At 40.5% G+C, this 22,170-nt stretch overlaps 3 protein-coding genes across 5 annotated transcripts; 1 reads left to right on the top strand and 2 right to left on the bottom strand.

Moving 5' to 3' along the window:
* Positions 1 to 869: 869 nt before the first annotated feature.
* LOC148340383 (pro-opiomelanocortin-like) lies at positions 870 to 2,715 on the bottom strand. Of its 2 annotated transcripts, XM_088289421.1 has the most exons (4): positions 2,632 to 2,715; positions 1,516 to 1,633; positions 1,249 to 1,435; positions 870 to 1,170 (listed from the first exon to the last, which is right to left on the bottom strand). In XM_088289421.1, the coding sequence occupies exons 2-4, from the start codon at positions 1,627 to 1,629 to the stop codon at positions 974 to 976; spliced, it is 498 nt and encodes a 165-aa protein (XP_088145547.1). In that variant the 5' UTR covers positions 1,630 to 1,633; positions 2,632 to 2,715; the 3' UTR covers positions 870 to 973. The 2 variants fall into 2 exon arrangements, with proteins under 2 accessions (XP_088145547.1, XP_088145546.1); XM_088289420.1 differs by having other exon boundaries at positions 870 to 1,435; positions 2,632 to 2,713.
* Positions 2,716 to 3,531: 816 nt separating this feature from the next.
* Positions 3,532 to 13,648, bottom strand: ftcd (formimidoyltransferase cyclodeaminase). The gene is made up of 15 exons (XM_088289419.1): positions 13,402 to 13,648; positions 9,872 to 9,981; positions 8,728 to 8,911; positions 8,179 to 8,307; positions 8,009 to 8,097; positions 6,953 to 7,132; positions 6,708 to 6,845; positions 5,991 to 6,122; positions 5,849 to 5,910; positions 4,704 to 4,830; positions 4,467 to 4,628; positions 4,306 to 4,349; positions 4,087 to 4,225; positions 3,895 to 3,990; positions 3,532 to 3,740 (listed from the first exon to the last, which is right to left on the bottom strand). Exons 2-15 carry the CDS (start codon positions 9,926 to 9,928, stop codon positions 3,657 to 3,659), a joined length of 1,623 nt encoding a protein of 540 aa, XP_088145545.1. The 5' UTR covers positions 9,929 to 9,981; positions 13,402 to 13,648; the 3' UTR covers positions 3,532 to 3,656.
* LOC148340381 (sentrin-specific protease 7-like) lies at positions 12,691 to 21,809 on the top strand. 2 transcript variants are annotated; one of them, XM_088289417.1, is made up of 21 exons: positions 12,691 to 12,804; positions 13,343 to 13,427; positions 13,520 to 13,563; positions 13,662 to 13,835; positions 14,613 to 14,686; positions 14,762 to 14,901; positions 15,202 to 15,412; positions 15,485 to 15,675; positions 16,856 to 16,889; positions 16,963 to 17,163; positions 17,873 to 18,096; positions 18,191 to 18,255; positions 18,470 to 18,586; positions 18,659 to 18,778; positions 18,846 to 18,938; positions 19,023 to 19,090; positions 19,184 to 19,224; positions 19,586 to 19,629; positions 19,700 to 19,768; positions 20,560 to 20,710; positions 21,607 to 21,809. In XM_088289417.1, the coding sequence occupies exons 1-21, from the start codon at positions 12,794 to 12,796 to the stop codon at positions 21,742 to 21,744; spliced, it is 2,295 nt and encodes a 764-aa protein (XP_088145543.1). In that variant the 5' UTR covers positions 12,691 to 12,793; the 3' UTR covers positions 21,745 to 21,809. The 2 variants fall into 2 exon arrangements, with proteins under 2 accessions (XP_088145543.1, XP_088145544.1); XM_088289418.1 differs by lacking the exon at positions 12,691 to 12,804 and adding an exon at positions 12,816 to 12,954.
* Positions 21,810 to 22,170: the final 361 nt, after the last annotated feature.

The raw sequence follows: 22,170 nt of genomic DNA, 5'->3' as shown, positions 1-22,170 counted from the left end.
TTTTTCAAATACTATTTTTTGCGAAGCTTATAACAGATATTTACTATATATAATATCTTGGAATTGATGCAAAATCACCCAATATGAAGTATATTTAATTCAAAGACGGTTCTAATCGCTTTCTTGGATTCTTGAATACGATCTAAATGGAGACATCTTTGCAGACATTTATTTTCAAAACATTACTCAAAACTGCCCGCAAGCGCCACACTCCAGCAGTGTTGCAAGGCCCAGTGGTAACTTAAACACAATGTTTTGTTCTGAGACGTGCTAAAGACAGCTAATATGGCACAATATTTGCAAATTATGCAAATTATTTTTTCAGTAAATCAAACTGAGTTAATTGTGTTAAAACATTTAACTGATTTAAAAATATATGGATTAATCACCTGAATTAATATGCGTATATATATATATATATATATATATATATATATATATATATATATATATATATATATTATTTCTCTATTTAACTAATTATTTCATGGTCCAATTTAAATTAAACATTTTATGGTGTATTTTATTTAATAAATTTTGTCCCTTTCAGTCCTCCCTAGATTTTGTATGTCGCATTTGATGAGCGCAGAGAGAGAAAAAGAAGGGGGGAGGCGGTATGCGTCAGAGTGAGCCTGTTGATGTTGAATTTAAACAGTCTCAACTACATACTGTCGTTCCTTTTTTGGGGGGCAAGAAAGACACCAGAAGAGTTAACCATGACCTGAACCTGAGCCGTCTGGTCCCAAAACTGTAAGCATCCCTAAACTTCAGATTCTGGTGCGCAAGTAAGAATTTGTGTGTGGGATTTCTTCAGCATTGTTTTAGGGTGAGATGGCAGTGGTACAAGACTCAAAGGAACAGACTAATGATTTTGTTTGCAAGAACTTTTATGTTTCCATGTCATCAATATTTACAGTCAGTTGTGGTGATGAGTGACTCAACTCTCTGCTGACCACTTGCGTAAAATGTGTCACTACTTCTGCGTCTGTCCATCTTTGTTGATGACGTTCTTGAGGAGTGTGACCAGTGGTCTCTGCTCGGTCTCGTCCCAGCTCTTCATGAAGCCGCCGTAGCGTTTACTGGCGGGCGGGCTGCTCCAGCGAAAGTGCTTCATCTTGTAGGAGCCGTCTTTCTTCTGGACGCCATCCTCCTCCATCACCTCCTCTTTCTCTGCACCCAACGGCAGCTCATTGGTTAAATCGCGCCTCATCTCCCCGGGGAAAACTTCACTCGACTCTTCTGCCACACCGTTGGACGTGTACACTTTGATGGGACGGCGTTTTCGGCCGACAGGCTTTCCCCATCTGAAATGCTCCATGGAGTAAGAGCGCTTGGCAGGCGAGGAGTAGTCGGAGTCAGGCGGCGTGGGAGGCTGCAGCGGGGCCGGGTTGAGGTTCGGGTCACTGAGGTCGGCGTGGCAAAGCTGCAGACACTCCTGAAGTGAAATGATGTAAGCAACAAGTTAGGTAGCACTTTTAAAAGATAACCTACAAAGATGCAACATTTGTCTTTTACCATCATGGTTTTTGAGTCCAGTTCCTGACAGGCTGCATGTTCCCAACACCGACTAGCCGTTCCTCCGGCCACTCCCACAAGCACCACAGTCAGGAACAGCCATTTCGAACACATCCTCCTGCCAAGGTACACGCACACGCACAATTACTTTCATGAAAAAGGACTGTGGCGAAAGTCCTGATTCAACTCCCATAATAAAAAACAAATGTGTTGAGGTACAAAAGTAATGGTTTTTGTAATGTGTGTCTTTAATGAACAAAAATAGGTCTCTATGATGTACTAAAACATACATTAATGTATCGGTTCCGCCAAGATGGCCCATTTTTCACTAACAAGCTCAGTTTAACTTTAGACAAAAGTAGTGATTTGTGACCATACATCATCTGCATCCCAGTTCTGAGTTCAAATCAAGGCCTTCCTGTGTGGAGTATCCAAATAGCTGTAAAGTAAATTTACTCTAAATTGTCCATCACAAATGTTTATTGCTGCAATTGACTGGTGACCAATCCAGGGTGTCTTGTTTTAAAGTTTATTTTTTAATTTGCCATTTATTTTTATATCAACCAACATGAGCATAAATAGTTGTCTTTCTCCATGCGCACTGCAATTGACTGGAGACCAATCCCGGGTGTACCCTGCTCCTCCTTCTGAGTGAGATAGGATTGTTTCCAGCTCACCCACAACCGAAAAAAATGTAGAGAATGGGATGGATTTCCTTCTTAATACATGAATATGTTGTGTTTTTGTGTTTATTTTTAGCACTTCATCTTTTTTAATTATACATATAAAAATGACATTTTCAATTAAATCTTTGCTCTGATTCAGAATGTCCCCTATTTTTTTTCTCTAGCACATTATTATGAAAATAATAATGTAATTTGTAAATATCGTAATTAGTAATATTCATGAATTACTGGTTAGGTTCAGCAAAAGGTGGAATTTTTCTATGAAATCTTACAACTATAAATTACAACACATGGTAAAATCACAAGCTGTTTTAGGTCAAACAAAAAAAAAAAAACAACAAAAACAAAATCAAAAACAAATCTTGACTTAAAACTGGCTGTTGACCAGCGTTAATAATGAAAGAAGGAAAACAACAAAAGTAAGTCTTACCTCTTGTCTGTCTTCGTCTTGTTCTCTGATGATTGCTGGATTCTTGTATCAGCCCACTTTTATATTGTCAACCAAGGGCGCATACACACACGCTTGGCCACGCACGCACAAATGACGTCATCACCACCAGTTCATACTTTTCCTCAGTCTTTCTTTGACGAATGTTTGCAGATTAATTGACCGTGTGACAAAAGCATCACTAATAGGCATCACTTCATCATGGAAGCGACTCGTTATGAAAAAGCCCATTTACCGTTGTCTGGTAAATGTCAAACATTGGATTCTGTAGATTAACACCAGGTCGGTATGTCGTCACTGGGATTTCAACCTACAAACCGAAGGTGTATGGTTACACGCTCGGACACCTGCTCCCCTGGCGTCCTTTTGTCTGCAGGCTCAGCATCGCTCAATAAAATTGTCCATGACTCTGTTAACTTCAGTACTTTGCTTCTGAGATTTGTAAAATTCACTTTCAAACTCTTAATATTTTTCAACCGTGCTACTAAACTCTTCCACACCCTTACTCAACAGAATGAAATACAGAATCTGATTCTGTTCATTTTGAAGTTATTTTTCCATTTTATGTTATAACCTCTCACACATTTCAATAATTCTGATTTCTAGAGGAGAATAGTGGGCTAGGGGGAACTGAGGTGGTTGTGTTGATGGTAACGGTTTGCAATGGCAATATAATCTTAAACTGGACCTGAACTATAACATGCATGTGGAACATTCAGAATATTTTCCACTTCTTTTAAAAGGTCATATGTGCATTTTTCCTAAAATACTTTTGCCTCTAATGGAACACGTGACGCCATTAGCCGTTCCTGCGGCCTTGAATATCCCTGACAAACAGACGCATATCGGAGGGGATTCTAAGTAATGGCTCTTAAGACAAACTGACCCAAAGCAAAGATTTTTTTAATGACTAGAGGTCAAACATTTCAATCGTCCTCTGCTGTCACAAGGTTTCTTAGGGATTTGCTCAACACAATTTTTCTTAAGAACCATGCAGACGAGCAGGTTCATGTCCGCTTGTCTGCAGCTTCAAGGATGTTGGTGGCACAATCTTTTGCCACCTGTAACAATGCTGACACTTTGGACTGAGTCTGCAAGACAAGATGGGACAACAGGTGACTGTATGGTAAACTTAATGGGGCTTAAATAATGTTAGTAAAGCTGGAAAAAAAATTGGGTAAACTCAAAATTTCTAAGGCAACAAATATTGATGAAACATTATGTTGGGCAATTGTGCAAACCTACCTCCATCTTGAAACTGTCATCAGTGATGTCTTGAAGGTTGATGATGACGTTGTAGTAGGCCCCGAAAACTGCCGTCTCCAACGCTTTTACTGCAACCTGAAAGCCACACAGACAATGCTCAGAACCCTGGTGCTATCAGCTCAAACCTTTCATAATAACAGAACACCGATTTCTCCGCTGAGTATTCCCCACCTGAATATCTGATTTGCAGCTTATGTTCCCATATAAGACAAGTTCTTTAAGTGGTGGCCACAGGGTGCAAACGCGCTCAGCTAGAGCCAACGGGACTCTCACTGCTTGCTGCAGGCCCTCCTGCAAGGCCTCCTCACGCCTGTCAGGACACGACACATCATCCAAATGAAATCTTTCCATGCTGCTGCAAGACAAACTTGGTCTCTGAAGTGTTTGTACCTTTTTATTTCTTCCTTAGAATTTTTAGGCATCTTCAGTGCTGCCTAGAGTGTAAAAACCGTTGATGTGAATCACTGAACCAGAAATGTTCTGATAGATCAGTAGATTGTAAAAATAAGAAATATCAAAAATAACAGTTAATCCAGCACAGAAAGTGAGACCATGTAGCTGTTGAAGGCAGACGAGTCGCTGTCCACCATGTCCAGCAGCTCATTCATGGCGTGATGAAACGGAGGAATTAGTCTCCTCATCGCACCGTCCACAGCCTCAAATTGCCTCTTACCATACGTCATCTGGCCCACCATGGCGCCCAGTGCTGCTCCCTGCAGCACAAAAAATGTCACCACCTTGACCAGTTTAGCAAGGTGACAATTTTTTTTAGTCGTATGCAACGTTACCAGTGCAGCCACGGCGGCAGAGACTGAGCCTCCTCCAGGGGCAGCCGTCCGAGCGCCAACGCTGCGAACAAACTGCTGCAAGGAAAGCGACGCCAGGTGGCCGTTGTCCTGCGACTTCACCATGTACCTGGCGGTGGCGGTAAGTAACAAAGTATAAATGCTTCATTACTATTATAATTATACAGCGCAAATGCAATGGGCAGTTTAGCTAGCAACCCAGAAAATGTATTTTCCCCTCAAATAGTCCTCTGGCGTGGTCACTTGAGAGCATCTCATTGTTGGCTTTGAGTTTGCACACATCTCGGAGGAAAGGCGGAATTGCAACCGGGGGCAAAAAGTCAGACATGTCACCCAGCATGTGGACAAGAGAGTTGCGCTGGCATGGCCACTTTGGAGTGCCTTGTTGTTGCGATGACCCGGTGGCATATATTTCAACCACCTGAGGCTATAAAATGATATATTTCCTGATATAAGAAAGAGGCTGAAGTAGCATCCATTTTTCCAAGTCGTAGAAATTGTACGTATTGGCAGATGACAGTTGACTGTGTGTGGCTTCAGCTCATTCAGCAAACACATCCGCAGCATCTGAGAGTGGAGTGAAGAGCTTGATTTTTCATGATTTCACTTAATTTTTTATACTTGCCAATTGTTTTAATCATTCAAATTTGGCAGGGTTGTGAACAACAATCTTTCCTGTGGAGTGTCAAATTTAGCAGATATAGAATTTAATTCTGCTTTACAGAGACTCTAAGATAATTGTTTCATGGTGTCGGCTCTGAAAAAGACTCGTCGCGGATATGCTGTCTTCACCAGCTTAAGTCGTTAAAAAAAATCATCTGAAAAAAAACATACAGGTGTAAGGAGTGGATTTTTTAAATTTTTCTTTATTGTTTGCTTATTTGTTATATTTTGTTTGGCATTTTATAAGCAAAGCTATGGGACCCTCCGTGGTTTTGATAGCATTTATTTATTTATTTATTTCTATTGATGTTGACCTCGAATGGGAGTAGTCTCACGTCACAACAACAGAGTCAGTATTTTATTTATTTTTTACTTATACTTAAGGAGTTATATCAGTACTTCTTTTCAAGCCTCATAGTTTCACACACTTCACACGTTAGTCATTGAGAGGATTTGAAACTTACTCAATTATCCGCTCCTTTGCTTTGAACGGACCTAATGAGTCGAGGCCCAGCTTGCTGATCACCTGATCACAAACGGAATATTTAAAAAGTTAGAACCCCGAGAAGCCATGTGACAGAATTATTGTGGTCAAGCTGTCCTCACCAGCCGCACTTTATGCTCCTCTTCCATGACGAAGAGTTCTTCCCTCGCAATATAGAAGTCTGCGGCATCCAGAATAGCTTTTAGAGGAATCAGACCGACAATCTGAGAGCCGACGATGGGCAGCTTCAGATCCTGAGGGCGTGTGAGCATTGTCAGGAAAAGGCCTTCCAGTTCATGTTCCTCTTTTTATGCAGTAAAATTCACAAGAGGCAGAGTCTACCTATCTCTCTGCTGTTTCTATTTGACACGGACATGACAGAATAAGTATGGTTGTCAAATAGTTTTTATACGCTCATCATGTGCATGAATGTCGTGTTAATTCGGGACATTAATGATTTATTTGAACTTGTCATAAACTATGTTTTTGTTTATTTGATTTAGATTAAACAGTATTTAGTTTTGTTTCATGTTGTCTTTTGTTGAGTTCCATGTTCCTGTCTTGTTGAATTTTCGTTTCTACCTGTTCTTGTCAGTCCAGTCCGTGGCGTCTGCCAATCAACCATTCATCTTGTACAGGTGTACCTCGCTGTCACATCAATTATCTTGGATTTACGTAGTTCTTTGCTTTCTGTCAGCTGGTGTCTGTTCATTGTTTCGTTTGTGTATATCTGCGCGAGTCTACCATAATACCAAAAGAAAGAAAACTCCATCCATGCACACACGCTTTGCCCTACTTGTCCTGAGGACAAAAATAGAGCCCGACGTGTAAGTTCTGACCTCCGCATCCTTGCAGATCTCCTCATAGACACAGTGAAGAGGTGTTAGCTCAAAATCCAGGATGTTGGTGGACACCTGAGCGATATTGGCCTCATCCAAGTACCAGCCGATAGCTTGAACCTTTTTCAGCAACCCTGGCTGGGATGTAGCCACACAAACACACATCGAGTCACTGTGAGTTCATGGAAGATGACTTTTGTCGTCACTAAGGGAGGATGATAACATTAAATATTCCCAACATGCACCTGGTCTTTTCCTCGGCCTTGCTCCCTTATGTCCAGTGCGATGCGATGTGCCTGCTCCTTAGTGCCGATCACGTTGACATTGTAGGCGACGAGGAACTTCCGAGCGCCCGTGACCGTGGCACCCCATGATGACACAAAGGTGGCGGGGCCAAAATCAGGAGCCCACTCCTTCTGTTTCAGCTGAATGACAAGAAGCATGCAAAAAGTTGTTTTCCCCACAACAATTATGGAGTAATGAGAAATCTATCCGATTTTCTATGTATATTAGTGTTTTACAACCTTTATTGAGGGAAGGCATATTTATTATAGATTTTACATTAGAAAATTCTCACGGAATACCACAAAACATGATGACCTTCCGCTATTCGCAGAGGGTAGGGAATGCAAATCGCAAAAATCTGCAAATAATTGACATCAGCCACTGAAAGGGGTTTTGTACATACGCCACAGATGGTAGCAAAGCCCTTAAAATGGAAAAGCTTATAAAGCATCAACACCATTCATCTAGCATGAACAAAATGAACTCATGCTACATGGACAACTTTCTCGAGTACCGTATTTTGTCCTAGATTTTGAACCATGTGGCTAATACAACGGTGTGGCTTTCCTCTGCATTTTTCTTTCACCAGTAGGAGGCGCTCTACAGTTCAGAAAATACGCTAAAGAAAATCTCGCTTTTTTTTTTCCTTCTGGGTCTGTTCTGTTTTAATTAGCAAAGTTGTTGCCGTTCCAAAAGGCACTGTTTCAACAATCTGTTTATGTACCTTTGTGTGTATTCACAGTACAAAATCCTTCTGTACTTGCAGTAAACAACATTTTTTTTTTCAACATAGAAAACTGTGTCTTATAGCCAGGTGCGGCTTGCATATGTTTTTTTTCCCCTCAAAAAGAGTTGCTGTAGCTTATATACAGGTGACATACCTGACAGTATGTCACATTTGAGCAATGAAACTTTCCCGCGTACATCTGATGATCTCCGATGAAAGTGCTTGTAAATCACTAGTCTACTCCACAGTGTTGTGCAAGGCAGGCGTCTAATTGGTTTCAAAGTCTTACCTTCTCTGCTAAAGCTTCATACTCGCCGGCTCTCACAGACGGAAGACTCCTGCGTGCCTCGCTTCGTGCTGCTTCGCCGTAAAGAAACACTGAAGAAACAAAGCTTGTTAATTTTTTTTAGAGGCTGCATTTATGTTGACTTTTCTTTTCAAAACACTGCGACAACCCACCGGGCACATGTAGCATATCCGCTAGTTTCTGTCCAAAGACATTGGCGCAGCGGACACAATCCTCCATATTGACGTTCTGGACAGGAATGAAAGGACAGACGTCCAGCGCTCCCATACGTGGGTGCTCTCCTGTACTTGCGCACACATTTCAAGTAATTCATGTACTAATTTTCTGACAATTACTCACTCCTCTCCAGTTTCACTCAGGAATCAATCTCCAATTAGTTCAGAATGTCGCAGCGCAAATCAAACGGACGTCATCACATCATTCCAATGGCTTCCATTTAATTTAAGATTTAGCTGATGACTTTCAAAGCAATCTTTTAACCCCTTACGAGGAAATCCACAGTTTCAGATCGTTGGGTGAAAGTCGAGGCTTAAAATTCAAGGTGATTGCGCCTTTTCAATTAGCGCACCTCTGGAACGTGTTGCTTGAGGAGATGCATAATTGGGGTCATCCTCTAAATCACTTAGTTATCATGATCAAGTTCTCATTTTTTACACAGGCAAGTGCCCACAGGTGATGTTCCAGTCACATTGTGGACTTACCTGAGTGGTGACTCATGTCAATGAGGCTGAATGCCTGACGGGCAGCATTCAGCGCTCCTTCCACCACAGCTTCAGGAGAGCCCACAAACGTGTATACGGTTCGGTTGGTGGAGGCTCCGGGGTCGACATCCAGCAGGGTACATCCAGGTGTGCTCCTAATGGCTGCCGAGATGGCGTCAATGACCTGAATGTTGACAACGGTGAATAAATCCATCCATTTTCTGTATCGCTCCAACCAGAGTTTTTCAAACTTTTGGGATTCATTGATCCCTTAACTGGTGAGAAAAATCTGTTTTTACGCGCCTGACTTGCGCACCTTTCACCTGTGCGCATTAACTCGTGGGTAATATCCGCTGCATAGAGAGCAACACAACCGAATGCAACAAAAAACTGGCGGGCAGAGTGTGGTGTTCTCCCACTTCATTTCATGAGTGGTGGACCTTCGGCCTCTAGTTTTGCTGCAATTGGAAATGTGAAGCAGATGAATGCCGTCACAACATTGCAGATGTTAACAGCCGATCAAAAATGTCATATTGTGTCACAAGCGCCTTCACAACTAAAACAGACGTTTACAGGTATGAGGCAGGATCCAGTCGTCTGCTGCCAAGCTGTACCAAGCCGCATATTTTTTTGTGTTTTACATGAATACTTTAACTAAATTTATCATTTCATTTGTACTTGTGGTGAAAATGTGAAGCGTGGAGAGTCTCTGTCACTGAACTACACAAGTGCGGTCCACTCTCTGTTTCTCACCGACTTGCTCTTTCTGTGTTTCAGCCTAGAGCACAGGGAAATCCACTTCTTACTTGAAAATCACTGTTGTTTGTTTTTAATGAAAAAAAAACCCCATAAAACAGTGCTGTATTAGACTCAAAACATTATTTTGCAAGTAATACCGTTTTTCGATTGCAGCGAGTTGGTTATGTGTGCAAAGCTCAATCAACTAGTACTGTATGCAGGTGTCACGGACTATATTTTTGAGATTGCTGCATCCCTCAGTGGGCAGCAGGCCTAACACATGTATAATGAGCATGTTCAAAGATTTAAAGAACACCAGATATCACAGGATGATATTGTCAAACCTTGCGTGGAAAGAAACAAGCAATGGGACACCAGAAAATTTCATAACAACTAAAGAACTGACCTCTTGATTTTTGCCCTCTGAGAAGTTGGGGACACATTCAACCAGCTCAGCTGCCATAATGTCTCGTCGCTGACCTCCGTCAAGAACTGGTCAGATGCATCCGTTCACCACTGAAACACAGACACAAACACACTCTGAGCTGAATCATTAACAGTAGGTCATCACAAGTGTCGTGTACACAGCAGAAAGCGCCCCTGCAAGCTAGTAGATGCGCTGCAACCAGACAGCGCTAAATGTTCAAGCAACTGGTCGGATGTCTGGTCAAAGTTCAGTGAGCTGCTCACAATAAGTAACTCTAAGGTCAAAGGTCAAAGGTAACTCTCAGGTCTGTAATTGAAAAAACAAAAAACCGATGTGATTCCTCTGCGGGAACCAAGAAGCAAAGATCACACTGGCACACTTCCGTGTTTATTTCTGACAGACTGGAATCTTCAAAGAGAAACATCATTTTGGGGCGGTCAAAAGTCATGTTAGCCACTTTGGTTGAACATAAACTCGAACTCTGACAGGAGACGACAACAATCTTTAACCTCTGGCGGTTATGGGTTAAAGCTGATTGTAACTGTCGAATATGTCCGTCTGTGTGCGTGGGGGTGTGTGCGTGTGTGTGTATGTAACACAACAGTCACTTTCACTTTAGCAAATGTTATTAGTATTAGACAAATGACAGTAGATGTGAGCTTTCTGTCCATTTTATGCATAGGGTAACAAAACATGCGTAGTTGTTCATTTCAAATTTTGAGTTTGTGACTTTTATGACAATGGAAAGCAGGTCTAGGGGAAAAGGATATAATTTATACACATTTACACGTATGAACAATTTGAGTCTTCAATGAACCTAACGTGCATGTTTTGTATGGCGCAAAACCCAGAGAGAAAAAAAAACACACAAGCTCAAGGAGGCAAACGCTACGCAAAAAGGCCAGAGCCCGATTTCGTAAATAAGCCTGTATTCCAACTGAAATTGCTTACGGGGTTTTCATTGCATTCCAAACAATCTTCATGGCAGTTGTGGCTGAAATCTTTGTTGGTTTAACTGACTGCGGCTTGGTATCAACAGAATCATGAAATGTCCACATCTTTATCAGAGTTTGAATACTAGCTATTGCCATTTCCAAACCTAGAATTTGCCATTTTCAAATCTTTAGATAGCTTCTGATATATTTTTCCTTTTGTATTAATGGCCAACAGAAGTGAACTTAGCGCCAAGTTTAAATGCTTTTAAATCAAGTTAAAACTTTTACTTTTTCCCAATAGCTTTGATTACCTCTAAACAATTTTAAATCATTTCCTCTTTTAGTTCATTTAGAAACATCATTTTATTTATTTAAATTACTCTTAAATGTTTTTTCAAGTTTTCTGTTAATGTGTTTCTAATTTGTCAATGAACGTTCTTTTAATAATTTCTCTCAGGTGCTTTTGTTTTCTTTGCCTTGCTTCTGACTGTTGTTAACTGTTGCGTTTGTACATAATTGTAGGTGTTGAGTGTTTGCTTGTGTGAAGCTTACTGAGTTGCCTTGTGTATGAAATGCGCTATATAAATAAAGCTGCCTTTCCTTGCCTTAAGTTCAACGACCCTGTCTCGTAGGTCCTTGACTGTTCTTTTACTTTCCCCATGGCTCAGTGTCCAGTTAGTGCAGCATGGATGAAATCTTAGAAACAAATTCACTGTTTATACCTTTTCAATGTTTTCTGTCATAATGGAGTATCACTCAGACCAACGCAACCTTGTAGATGTTTTCAGAAAATTACAATAATATGGAAGTTTGGCTTTAATTATGATTAGTTTGTTCTTGACTAATTACTGTACCCTTAAGCAAAAACTCTTAACATTTGTATCTGCAACCCTGTAACTACAATTGGAGTATTGCTAAAATTTAATTAGCATTCATCTAAAATATTACTTTATTGAATTAAAAAGGGTTCATTGAGCATTATTTTTTAAAATACTGCATATACGTTTAAAGGAGAAGTCAACCCCATTATTTTCTTCACAAGAATATGTTCTATGCAGGGCCACTAGTCAAAACATGGCATTCTGATTATGATTAAATTTGTGGAATATGAGCTAAACAGTAAAATCCACCTGTTTTGATCCATCAGAACAATTTTCCCATTGCGATCGACGGAAAATTACATCACAGTTACTTGGGGCTCAGTTATGGGCTGATATTTGTACCACTAGAAACTGAATATTTGAATTGAAGACTGAATATTTGAATTGTAGACTGAATATTTGTATTGAAGACTGGATATTTGAATTCAAGACTGGATATTTGAATAATTAATGATTCAATAATTCAGTTTTCAATTCAATAATTCAGTTTTTAATTCAAATATCCAGTCTTCAATTCAAATATTCAGTCTTCAATTCAAATATCCAGTCTTCAATTCAAATATTCAGTCTTCAATTCAAATATTCAGTTTCTAGTGGCACAAATATCAGCCCATAGGCTTCCCCCTGAGATGGCTGAAAATGGGTGGATTTTGCTGCTTAACTCATATTCCATAAAGGCAATATTAATGAGAATGCCGTGTTTAGACTAGTGAATGCACATAGAGCATATTATTGCCAAATGTTTGGGGGTTGACTTCCCCTTTAAGGTGCCTTCTAGAATAGCGTTGAACAAAACGCAGCAAAATATATGACAAATTTAATTTATCATAAAAAAGTGCCATTGATAGTTGAACTGGACTAATTAAATTATACTATGGGTTATTTTCTGTTTTTTTTATCTTTCTTAAACACGTAAAACTATATACGAAGTAATTGGTCACACCAGCACGTTTCAACGTCAGTGACGTATGAATCTACGTAAGCTACGTACGGTGTTTACGTAAAGTACAGCTCAATTTCAGGACGACCAAAAAAATGCTTCCTCACATGTCAGGGAAATAACTTATTGGGTTTCGTGAGCCTCAATGACAAAAGTGTTAGTACATCTTTCAAATTTACTGTTTTGGGAACGTCGAACGGAAACTGCTCACTGAGCTGTACCGGGATATTAGCTAGCGGCTTGTCGGTTAAGCTGCTTTGGTAGCTATAGCTAGCGAGCTATCTTGGGGTTTACCAGCAGCACACAGTAGGTTGTTCGTGTTAACTTTAATTAAAGTTAACCGCAAAAGCCGTCAAGTTCCTCTCTGCATCACTTTTATGGACGAGTTGTGGTTATTCGGTTGCACCAGTGGTAAACATTTTGGTGGCTTCTCACAAAGAATGCTGATACATTTTTAACTTGGTATATACACTCAGTGACTAATCTAATCCGCCGGACAGTTACGTTTCTGGTAGTTTTGCCCTTTATTTTGTGAGGGAAGTTTTGGAATTCTATTATTTGGGCTAACGTTAAACCCACGCGTATGGACAAAGTAAAGGACGGACACGAAACAGTACAACATAAAATAGTGACAAAGAGAAAGAGCGTGTTTTTATTTCTTCTAATAGTTGTCATCCAATGACGTTTGCTTTAGAATCCCTAAGAAGACGTCTATCGAAGCATCTCACTCCACCCAACAACTGTTACACTCACCGCAGAGTCCCGCATTAAACTTCAAGGTGATCTTTTATTAATGTTTTTAGGCATTTGTTGCCCTGGGAGTTGGCACAAGAGAGGTTGCGATTTACTGTTTAATTTTGTGTTCGATCAGAAATCAGGGCGCGGGTCGAGTCATGGCAGCCTGCGTCGACAGAGGTCAGTGGAGTGTCTCCCGTAGCTATCATAATAAATATAATACAAAATAACAATAGTACGAGAATTATTCGAGCGTGTTTCTGTTTTGTCTGTAACAGCGCGCATGATAGGGTGCGGTTTAAAGACGTTGTCAAAAAGCTGATGAGACTGGAAAGCCCGCCCACAGAAACATCAACGACCCATCACACGGAAGCAAGGTACAATAGCAGCCAATCACAGCCGGCAACGCAAACACCTCGTGCTGCAGGGTCTTCAGTTACTCTGTTAAACAGGTGAGTCTGCTTGCCGTAGTAATAACAATGGAACATGCACGCGTTCAATCGGGGATATTCACACGCACTGTGTGTATGTTCGTGTGTGGAACCTGTCCTCAGATATTAGCTCAAACAGTCACTTGTTCGTGGTTATTGTGCTCGTTCTAAAATTCCACAAGGTGGCACCAAAACCCAGCTAATATAAACGCAGTAATGCATTTGTTAATGAGCTTTGTGAGATTAACCTGGGTAGTTAGGTGAAGTTACAGCGAGTTTTGATAGTAGTTTGTGGCCATTATAAAGCTCAGTTAACAATCGTTGGAGGTCTCATAATTGCTTGGTCTGTTATAATTTTCGTCTTGCAAAGGCAACTAATGTGCGCTTGCAGTGCATTCCATCTTCAAATAATTTCTTTTCAAGGTTAAGTTGTTCAATGAGTTTGAAATGATATTAAAATGTTTACAATATATTTTGTGGTATATTCACATTTTAACTATTATATACAGTTTAATATATTACTAGCAAGTACAAGTGGCCACTCTATAGAATTTTAAAAAAAACTGAATTTCACAGACCTCAAAAATCCTCTATAATGATTAACAATTGATGACCAGAGTACATGACCTGTTCTACTTCCCATAGTGCTCTTCTAAAAAATATTATTCCCTTTGCTCTATTTTAAGTAAATTAAAAGTTACATGAATTTTTCATTTAGAAATTGGCTCACAGAAACAACGTTTGTGATTTGAGGTACCACTGTATAAACAATTATTTGTTGTTCGTTTTGTCCACCAGATGGCGCCCAAAGCGCGCCTCAGACAATTATCTACAGACTATCTTGGACTCAGAGTGTCTTCCTTCACAGAAGAGTGAATATATAAGCAAGAGTATGCTCGTCTTTTGTTGAAATTTGAATGTCTTAAAGCACAAATGTTTCCCGACAGGTTTTTGTTCACCCGTTAGGTGTGTATCTGTGGAGGCAGATGACTCCCTGACTGAACTGAGAGGAAACCTGCATGATGGGAGGCTGAATTCCTCCTTGCCGGGACACAAAACAGTACAGAGAGCTGATATTATGCAGGAGGTGACAATCATGTAATCTGTAGCTACCGTATAGTCAGTCAAGATGCTTCATAATATTGTCACTTAAAATACATATTGAATGATACTGAATCATCATGATAAAAGTTTTCTGGCGTCTACTGTATATGTGTTTGAATCATTCATTTGTATTTTAATTACTACTTTAACTGTTTGTTATAGAATTTTTGCTAATTTATGATATACTCTATGTAAAGTGCTTTGTTACAGCTTCAGCTGTTGTGAAAAGCGCTACACTAAGTTGTGTTGTAAATGATCTGGCTGTCTTTCGTCCTCTTCTCAGTCTACCTCAGCTACAAATGAAGTGTCTTCTTCACTGGAGACAACGCCTCATGCCCAACGACTCTTCAACAGGAAGTTCAACAGAAGCAAGTCAAATGAGGAGCCAGGGGAGAAAGAGAGAAATATTTGGATGGCCTTCAGACAGAAGAAGAAAATGAGCAAAGTGGCTGGTCTTCATTCTCGTAGCAGGAAACAAGCTCGATCGGAACCCAGTGAGTTGCGAGAACTCAGCCACCACCCATTTGTTGCAGCCATTTTGTTTCTCAATAGTTCTGTTCTTCTAGTTGTTTTGTCCAGTGAGGACGACGAGCTGGATGAAGGGGATGAGAGCAAACGGATTGACCAAACTCCTCCTTGGAATCAAATACCTCATCAGACTCCAGGAGGAGACCCGCAGCTACCGTCCTTCCTGGAGTTGGAGTTTTTGTCTCTTCACCTTGGCTTGATGCGCATTGATGCCAGCGGGAAGATGATGGTGAGATGTAAATTCACTTCATAGTGTGCGGCCAAGTGACATGTTTCCTGTTGGGAACTAAAAATCAGGTAACGTGTGTGTCACCAATAGGAAAGAGATTTTTTGGTTGCAGTGACTGCTGGTGGAGTTTCCTCCTCTATAATTACATGAAATTATATATAATTATAATTTAAGTTATATTATTTTTATTATTCAGTATTTGTTCAGGTTCCAATCATCTAATTCAAATTTGAAAGGGTAGACCCTTTTAATTTTCCTTTACATTTTCAAGGCTTTTACAGTGTTTTAAATAAATGAACAAACTAGACAGCAAAAAAATAAAATTAGTCACAAAACACTTGTGACTGTCTTCTGCCCAAGAATCAAACGGTCGCCACCATCCTCCCAAGCTTCAATGCTAATTAGCACTACACCTTTGGCCAAACCTCCGTGCTGATTGCCCAATAATCCAAAAAGACTTTTGAGTGAGGAATGTACAACACAACCTGCCATCCATTCAACTTAATAAATATATGTCTGTTTCACACTAAATATCACACATGAGAAATGCACCCACAGAAATATTCAAATTCTCTACATTTTAGACAGTTTTAAGAATTTAAACAACGTAAGGTCACATCTTCACTCGTCTGTTACTGCTTAAGCACGACTACACTTAAGTCCGCATAAGAGTAAGTTAGCAACCAATGATGGCACACTTACTTTCAAAGTTGGAGAGGTTGAAACAAATAAATAAACTTGTTATAAATAATTAGTAACTCCAGCAGATAGTGAGTGAACATTCTTGACTCAACTGGAAGTTCGAATTTGTTTAATTATTTTTAAACTTTATTGAATCAGCTAAATGCTGCGCGTGTAGATGGTTAAAGATACATGTGGCCCAGACTAGAAGTGTATAACCTGTCAGGCTCTAACACACAAGAAAAACAACAATTTCAGTCATAATTAACGACATACTGTCCTGCGCATCTTATAATAGATTTAATTTACTATCAATATTCTTATTACATTTTTTGTCTCCAAAAAAAGTAATGTGCTGACCACCATGCATGGTGGGGCAGCACCTTAGTGCCCTCTATTGATCAGCTGCCACTGTTTGCTTGTGATAGATCTGTTATGAACCAAGTGTGTCGTGTTGAGAATTATTGTGATAACGATGCGTTGGTGTGTTTTTGTACAGATTACTTCAAGTGGAATCGTTCTGCCGCTTAAAGGTACCAAACCTTTCCTCACAATTGTCTATTTGTCTGTTGGAATGTCTGATGTCTCGGTGTCTCTGTCCAACAGGAGATGATCAAGGCGAGGTTACTGTGGTTGCATCACAACTGCAAGGCTATGGTTTATGGGATGGCGGTGTAGCTCTGGGTGGCACTCTGTTAGATGATCTGGTAGGGCCTGCTCCATCGCTGCTTTTCCTGTGGGTGACGGACGCTCAGGCCAACGTGCTGCACCGGGAGATGACCTTCATCCAGAACACCAATGCCCCAGGTAAAATTACGCGCAGTCTGCTTTGTGGCCAGGAGCTGTGTGGCCTTCGGGAATAAAAAAATATTTTAATTTTCCATAACGGTCGGTGTATTTCCGGGCTGGTCTACCAAAAGGTATACTTTATTCGGTGCAAACTACAGAACACCATATGTTCTGTAAAGCATGATGGTGGCAGCATAAAGCTTCGAGGCTGCTTTTCTTTAACTTTGCCAAGGTTAAAGTTAAAGTTTTGATCGGTTAATTCTGACCACAGCCAGATATGAGGTTGTTCACATCTCAGTTGTTTATTCTTCACTTCCCCTCTTGATTAGAGTTTTTTTTTTTTTTACAATTGAGTTGTATAGATGAGATGTCACATTAATCATGGAATATGTTGAGACATTATTCATCTTGGTCTTGCTTTAATCACATCACAAAAACATGGCTTTTTGAACAGTGGTGTGTAGACCTTTTATATTTACTGTACATGCATATATCATTGGGTCTTGATTTGGTGGAGGCCTGTAATCATTAAAGTTTCTTTTACATTGAAAACTAATAAATAAAATTGCAGAGTGTACTGAGCTGTGGTTGCCTACTGCCAGGCAGAGCAAGGAGAAGATCTGCTGTCTCCCATGTAAACACAGGAAGTTGGTTCTCAGCACCAAAAATGTAGTTAAGTGGCCCATGTGAAGTGATAATAATGAAATAGTTCTTCTTGGGACCACAGGGCCACCATGCTCCATTCTTCTACTGGTGATGACAGAGCAGCTTCCTGAGTCCCAGGCTGCATTGCTGGCTTCTATGTTTGAGATGACGGAATTCAAAGATGGCCGCTCCACCTCAGCAAAGGGGCTGACTTCCCCTCTGAACTGGACTGATGGACTGCTACTCATCCATAACTGCCCCACTCCACTGGATGAGCATCTTCTTCGTCTGCTGGGTCAGTCACCGGTAAGATTAACCTTTTGTCCTGTCTCCTCCTTGCGCCAGTCGTCGTTGCATGGGGGTGGTCTACCTCTCACGTGTGATTGTGTTTGTTGACCAGGAGATGTCCAATCCGCTGAGAAGAAGCTGCAGAAATCAATTATCTGCTCTGCAGCTGGCGAGCAGGTCAAGATTGACTTAAATTTACCATTGTCTGGTGTAAATGGAGGTGTCAAACCAGTATTATTTTTGTCAACGATGACAAAATTATTTCATGAACGCCCCTTTTTTTTCTTGACGATAACAAGATGATGACAAGCAAAATTTGATGAATGACACCTCTAGTTTACAACCATTTTTTCAAGTGTTTTATGACCGTGTAACATTATTTGGCGGATAGGTTGATTCAGTATCCGGCAGCGCCTTCGAAAGGCCGGATCACAGTGACAAAGGAGGACTTGGCTTGTCTGGAAAGTGGCCAGTTCCTTAATGATGTCATCATAGACTTTTACCTCAAGTGAGTCGATAGGAAATGGCCATCATACCAGCAAAGTACTGCCCACCTTGACTCACTGTTGTCTTCACCCAGATTCCTCTTTGTGGAGGGCGGGGGCCGCGCTGTGGCTGAGCGAAGTCACATCTTCAGCAGCTTCTTCTTCAAACACCTAAGCAGACAGCAAAGCTCCAGCGAGGGTGTTGCTGTCGTCCCGTAAGAAAAACGTAATGTTGGATAAAGTATTGAAAATGTGTGTAGAAACGACTGATTTTGTTCTCAGAGATCAGTACACGCGGCACCAAAGGGTGAAGACGTGGACTCGCCATGTTGACATTTTCACTAAAGACTTCCTGTTTGTGCCCATCAATGAAGAGTAAGTAGAGTTAGTAAGAAGTCCTTTTCATATGCATTTCCCCGCCCCTTTTTTCTGCTCACTCCTGCTGGGTATTTCCTGCAGATCTCACTGGTACCTCGCAGTGATTTGTTTCCCAGGTCAGGATGGCAGACAGTATGAGCAGCGTACAGGTTAGCTCATTTACAAGCCAGGTTTCAAGCAACGCGGCTGCTTGCATGACGTCCCAACACGCAGTTGCATTTTAACACAATCTCTTGTCCTAGGTGGATCCAAGATCCTCAGTACGAGATCAGAGCAGCTGCCGGTAAATATCACTGAAAATGAGCAAAGGTGGAAGGATTCATCAATTAAATAATGCATCAATTTATGTTCTTAGAATCTAACTGCATCCTAAGGGCCTCAGCACATTGTCCCTTGTGTGGGACACATTATGACTTGATTAGTTTAAATTGCAAATCAGTTATTAAGCTTGACAACCGTCAAACAAAATGACGTTTTAAGATGTTTAATAGTAAAAAGCCAGCTAATTATTGCTCAACTTACTTTCTCTTGATGTGACGTCATTGGTATCAATTGTATCTATTAAAAAATAATCATTAAATCCCTGTATTTTGGTGTTTCATTTGGCATATCACCAAAGATGTGTGGTTGTGTTTTTTTTGCAGGCATGTACAGAGCAAGGTTGCATGAGGGAGGTCGCGTTGACGCAGTGAGTGTTCTGCCGAATTGTTGAATAGCTTCGTGTGATGTTTTTGACCGTGTTTCATGTTCGCCTGCAGGCCGTGCATCCTCGTCATGGACTCTCTTAAAGTGCAGCAGCATGAAAAAGCTTGCAAGCTTCTACAAGAGTGAGTGTTTATATTAACCTGCAAGATTAGCAGTGCACCTGGAAAATATTCACAAGTGTTTAGAGTGCTTCACTTTTCCACATTTTGTTATTTTACTGCCTTATTATTATTGTAAAGTTTACTTAAATACAATTGTGATTTGTTTTTAAAGGGACAGTGTAGAATTATTTCCATCTAGTGATGAACTAATAGAAGGCAATGATTGTACGCACACTACAGTAGTACTTCAGAAAGACCATACTTCGCAAGCCTACCACCAATTTATGCAGCAGAAGTGCAGGCAAAATGGCATTACAAACTCTTCGAGTACTCCTTCAAGTGATGAAGTACGGGTGGCGTATTTGTTACGTGTCATTGATCCAGCAAATTGGTTATCAGGTACCCGGAGCAGAAAGATGGTGGCAAGACATGTCACCGTACTGTACAGTGAGGCGTGACCCATGTAATATTTCAATTTTATGAAAAATCAAAAAAATCCACACGCTGTCCTTTTAATTGATAAACTTGCAAAAATCCATCAGAAAACAAATTGTCAGTAAAAAAAAAATATATATATATATTCTGCAGAATACCTGCCAACCTCGTGAGGGTCAGGGGATTATATAATGGTTGGATGTATATATTTCATTGTAGAATAAGCAAAAGTGGAAAACACAAAGTGCTCTGAACATGTAACGGTTGCACTGTGTTCAATGGAAGGAGACATGGATACATTTCTACAAGCCACTTGTCAGTCTTAAAGAGCGGTCACTTTGCAAGAGTCGCTTGAACGCTAACAATGTTTTGTGTAGTTACCTGCAGGTGGAGTGGGAAGAACGTAAGGGGCTACATCGTGTCTTCACCTCAGACAGCATGCACAACTACAGCTGCAGCGTTCCACAGCAGGACAACAGCAGTGATTGCGGTTTGTACCTGCTGCAGTACGTGGAGAGCTTCTTTCAGGTGACCAAACTCAATGTTGTGACCTGGAACGTCATTTATTTTTGTTTACAATACCAAGCGGTGAGCATTCGTCAGTGCTTTAGTCTACCTGTGAGCTCTCGGCAACATTTCAGGCCTGGCAAGTTGTCAAAACTACGAAGATAATTCATTTGCCGGTATAAAGATAAAGATGTCCTTTATTAGTCCCACAATGGGGACATTTGAGGTGTTACAGCAGCAAAGATATAGATCACACAGAGTCGGCGGCGTAATGTAATGCGTATCAGACATTCATAAAAAGCATGCAAATATACGCAGTATAAACGTATCTAAGTGTAAGGAAACACTCCTAATGCCTGTCCATTATACGGAGGGGGAAACGCTGTAATGATAAAAACTACTGAATGATTGAAAATACTGCAATGATAAAAATATTGCAATGATAACAGTACTGTAGTGGTAAAAAGTACTGCAATGATAAAATATACTCACGTCACACACCTGACACGCAGCCAAATTAAAGATAACAGTGGTCGGGCTTTTTAGGCTAGGTTTAAGACAGGGCATTCATAATCAATTCTCTTAAACATGGCCATGTAGAGTAAATATTTAGTTTTTCCGAATCAGTTGCCAGTCTCTAAAAGGCTCCATGTTTCGGCTGTCCCTGTTTTTTCCGCCTTACATCGCAATCAATCAATCAGTCAAGATCTCTACCGCGTCTTTACCTTTCTATTTACGTCTTGGTTACGTAGTGTCGTCATCCGTGAATGTTGAAAAACTGTTATACTATTATAACATTAAAGAGTCTGAGTCTGAATTACGGGTATTTAATTTCAAAGGTAAAAGAGTGAAAGTAACCATTAGTTTCCTCACAGCATGTGTCACACATTAATCAATTGGTGTCTTTGGCTCCCCAGAACCCCGTGGTGCACTTTGACCCACCTCTGCTTTTGGGACGCTGGTTTCCGCGGCAACAGGTGCGACAGAAACGTGAGGAGATCCGGCACTTGATTTTGAGGCTTCACAAGAGTCAGTCACAGGAGGAAATTATTTGATGGTTGTACAGTTTTTTTGTCTGCTATATATTTGTAAATGTTGTTTATGGAGACGGAATAAAACACAATTCAATTATTATTTTGAAGCCTTTTATGATTCCTCTAGGATGATAAGTTTGATTATTTTCTGTTTGTGGAAATGCAGTGTGTTCTTGGAATGTCAGATGGGGTGAAAGGTCAGGTACGAGAGAGAGCCTGCAGACGATCAATCAGCTTACAGCTCATTAACAGGATCGCACAGCAGTAGGTCGATTTCTTTTTTTTTTTTTTTAAAGCAAGACACAAACTTCCAATGAGCTAATTTTCTGTTAAACTTTTAATTTGTGGTCGTGTTGAGCTGCTCTGCAATCTTTCCAAACAAATGTTCGTGTTTCAGTGTATTTGAGCCTTTTATGCTGCTTTTCGGCATGACATCTGATGCCCATT

Source organism: Idiotropiscis lumnitzeri, chromosome 3, assembly GCF_059441095.1.
Source record: "Idiotropiscis lumnitzeri isolate Australia: NSW breed Sydney's pygmy pipehorse chromosome 3, RoL_Ilum_1.0, whole genome shotgun sequence".
NCBI lineage: Eukaryota > Metazoa > Chordata > Actinopteri > Syngnathiformes > Syngnathidae > Idiotropiscis > Idiotropiscis lumnitzeri.
Note: the sequence above shows the minus strand (reverse complement) of the source record. Positions and strands in the feature narration are given on the sequence as shown.